Below are 3,831 nucleotides of genomic sequence, written 5' to 3'. Positions count from 1 at the left end.
TTTTTTTATCTTTCCCAATTTAAGCAAAAGATGAAAACTAATCTCACAATATATTAAATCAAACTTTAGGAAAATTTCTTACGGTCAATTTATTATGGAAATAAATTCTTTATCTTACATTGTATACATCATATAATATTATGTTTACATTAAAGATGTATTAATAGTATTTTGTAGGATAAATTATTTGTAAACAATTCTAAGTAAATATTGAAAATGAAATAAATGTTTAAATTGTTCATTGTTATTTATTACTTCATTATCAATAATTCAATGATAATACTATTAAAATAATAATTTTAAAATTTTCATTTTTACTGCGATTAACAAATACATGCATACACGTATTTTATGTTTAACACACATACACGTATTTTACGCTTATAACATATACGTATTTTACGCTTATACACATATACGTATTCTACGTTTATGTACTTTTTACATGTTTTAAAATTTGATAAGTTCATTGTTATTAAAATTAGTCAATGTTTTTACATGCGGAAATATTAATAGCGGTATAGCTTTTGATGTTAAAATATGAAGTATCGGCTTAAAAGGATATCCAGGAAATGAGAAAAGAAAAAAAGAAAGATATAAGTAATGTATTTATGTGATACCTTCCTTACTTAAGCTATAATAGATAATGAATAATGCCGCCTATCATCATTGTCACCAATGGTGTGAATTATGTAATAAATGTCATCTATTCATTTCAACTTATCTTTCATGTTATTAGCTCATAGCGAAAATGATGAGATGAAGTAATGGCTCTCTTACTGATTGAAGAGGTCAAGCGCAAAAAGAAATAATGGATAATGGATATGATAGAAATGAATGTAAAATTAAATGAATTTTAGAGGGAAAAAATGAAATAAATATTTATTAAATTATTATAATTAAAATTAAAAATTTTAATTTATTTTTAAAATTTAAATTTTAATGTAAATTTCAATAAAATTTAATTATTTCTTTAAATTCCTAATTTCTTTTTCTTTCTTTACTAAATTTTTGTCCGAATTTTTTTTTTAAATTTCTGTATAATAATAATCCCAATCGTTTCTTACATATTTTTATATAGATTAAAGATGAAAAATAAATTTTACTTTCAATTTTTCTGATACAATGATGACAGGTTGACAGATCATCGAAGAGAGTTTACCGTCATCTGATACTAACTAATATATCCTATCAGCCTGTCCATCCAAATGATATATCTTTTTTCTACATGGGTACTGTAGACAGGTTCTTGAAATAACTATTAGTAATAATAAACTTGATAAAAGGACTAATAGTGCTTTCTAGGAAATTCATTATTTTCCTTTAACAATTATCATTTTTATCATTATCATTATCCGTTAATCTAAACAAATATCACAATATGATAAATTCTATATTATCATTTTATCATTATCATTAATGATTACAATCTTTTCTGTTGAATATAGGTTTCCTTTTTTTTTTATATATCCTTCAAGTAATTTAGTTTTTACCAGTTTTCTTTTTTTTTTCCTTCGGACAATGTCGTTTGGTCATTTCATTGTCATCTTTAAGTGTAATTAGGATTTTTGAGATTATGCAAATTACAGTTAATATCTAGATTTAAGCCAAAAAAAACTCTCAAATCAAAAAATCTTTTTGAGAGTGAATGGCGATGAAATTATTCATTATATTATTTAGTCGTAGTATGGGAGGAGATTTACCACCTGTTTCCTATTTCATCCTCCTCTTCTTTTCGTTCCTTGCAGTTAATGCTGTTGGTTTTTGCTGAGAATTAGAGTGCACAAGTACCACTCGACCTTTAACCCTTAAGTACCCGTACTTTAACCCTTCCACTCACATTGGATCGACCAGTAATACAGCATATCAATAAATTATATATCCTATATTACGTCAGAAAGATATTTTTCTCTTTCATTCAGGGAAGAAATTAATATTCTAATGAAAAATGAAAAATGAAAACTTAGTATAGAAAGGGGGAAGAAAAAGAGAGGAAATCAAAAAAATGAGAATAGGAAAAGGCGAAAGAATTAATTTAAATTATAATTCTCAAAATCGATTATTCCATTAAAATATCTTTTCGAATTAATAATTCGATTCAAACAATTACTTTGATTTGAACTAAAAACTATCTATCCAAACGCATTTTGCATAATCTTTTGCTATTATCCAACGAAATTAAAATAATATTTAATATATATTATGTAGAAAATGTAACTTTTCAAGTTTTCAAATTCGATTTTAATTTTTCTCAATTTTAAAAATAATTTTTTTTGTTTTTCAATTTTTATTTTTTTTTTCAGTTGCTGATGGTCTTATCAAAATTTTGATTACTTTATGCAATGGTATGCATATTTATCTTGATCATGTCGTGCAACAAATTCAATACGATGATGGAAGTTCGTTTTTTTTTTTTTTTTCCTTCTAATTATCATTTGATAAGATTTTGCTTACTATTAAGTGTTAATCATAATTTTATCTTTGAAAATTCTCAAAGTCATAAAATGTGAAGTAAGAATAACCTTAGAAAGTTTACCTTTTATTTAGGTAAATTTTAATTTCACAACAAATTTAGGCTAATTTTGTTGAAATAATATTGTTTGTATTCTCTAACCTTTACCTTCCTTTTTTTTTATTAATTGAATAATTTTTTTTGTTTTAATTTTTTAAAATTAAAAGTTATAAATGTTCTTATTTCTCTTAATTACTATTTACCTGTTTAATTCATTAAGATATTACATTTTAGAAGTAAGCGTAAAATGTTTGGTTAATGGTACACGTGAGGTAATTTTTAATGGTGATTGTGTATTGTGTACTTTACCGCTTGGCGTTCTTAAACGTTCAATTCGAAAACGAAATAATGCTCCATTATTTCATCCCGAATTACCATATTGGAAAATTGATGCTATCAGTTCACTTGGTTTTGGAAATGTTAACAAGGTAAGGAGTGGAAATTTTTATAAAATTATTTAATTATTCAATTCCAGTAATGATAACTTTCTTTCAATTAATGTTATTGTTGTTATTTGTTATGAAAGCAAAATAGCTAAAATTTAATTAAGTTCATTATTCAAATTTGTAATTTTATAATTTCAGATTATGCTATTTTTTGAGAAACCATTCTGGGAGAATACACGAGTTTTTGGGCAAATATCAGATACAATGTTAGTCGCATATATTATTTATTTAAATTATCGATTAATATATCCAAGAGAGATATTGTCAACTGAATTTTATTATTGGTCATCTTAATATATGTGTTAATCATTGTTAACATTTTTTTTTTTTTTTTTACAGGTGTGCAACTAGCCGCGGTGAAATGTTCATGTTTCAAGCTCATCGTGATAAACCAATCCTAATTGCACTGATATCAGGTGATTCAGCTAATGCTTTAGAAGAAGCACCAAGTGATATTATTGTTTATAAAATTATGAATTTTCTTTCTGCTGTTTTTGGTCCAACATGTCCAAAAGAGGTATGATATTTTGTGACTTTTTTTTTTTTATACAGAAAATCAATCGATAATACTATTCCTCAACATTATATATCCATTTTAGATAAATCATTTTATGATAATAAATTTCAAGTATAATTCATAACAATATGATAACTTGAATTCATTTTATAAAATAATATTTGAGGAAAAAAAGATGCATTAAAAATGGAAGTATTAATGCATAAATTAAAGATTAAATATTATTGAATAGTAGTAATTAATCTAAAATGAAATTAATTAACATAAATATTATGGTAATTTATATCAAAAAAAAAAGGATTTTTTTATTTTAAAAATGCCATTTGAGAAATTTCAAAAAGCTTTCAATTTTTCTA

General features: G+C 24.1%; 1 protein-coding gene across 1 annotated transcript in view; it reads left to right on the top strand.

Annotated features, from left to right (window-relative positions):
- Positions 1-2,347: 2,347 nt before the first annotated feature.
- Positions 2,348-3,831, top strand: part of LOAG_17419 (hypothetical protein) — a gene marked incomplete at its 5' end in the record, with an annotated part of 2,673 nt that continues 1,189 nt past the window's right edge. The window contains 4 exons of the mRNA XM_020450082.1: positions 2,348-2,399; positions 2,747-2,940; positions 3,097-3,164; positions 3,298-3,475. Coding sequence (XP_020306301.1) covers positions 2,348-2,399; positions 2,747-2,940; positions 3,097-3,164; positions 3,298-3,475 — 492 coding nt within the window. The remainder of the gene's footprint in view (positions 2,400-2,746; positions 2,941-3,096; positions 3,165-3,297; positions 3,476-3,831) is intronic.

Source organism: Loa loa, assembly GCF_000183805.2.
Source record: "Loa loa unplaced genomic scaffold supercont3.72, whole genome shotgun sequence".
Taxonomy (NCBI): Eukaryota; Metazoa; Nematoda; class Chromadorea; order Rhabditida; family Onchocercidae; genus Loa; species Loa loa.
This window is presented reverse-complemented; position numbering and strand designations above follow the sequence as displayed.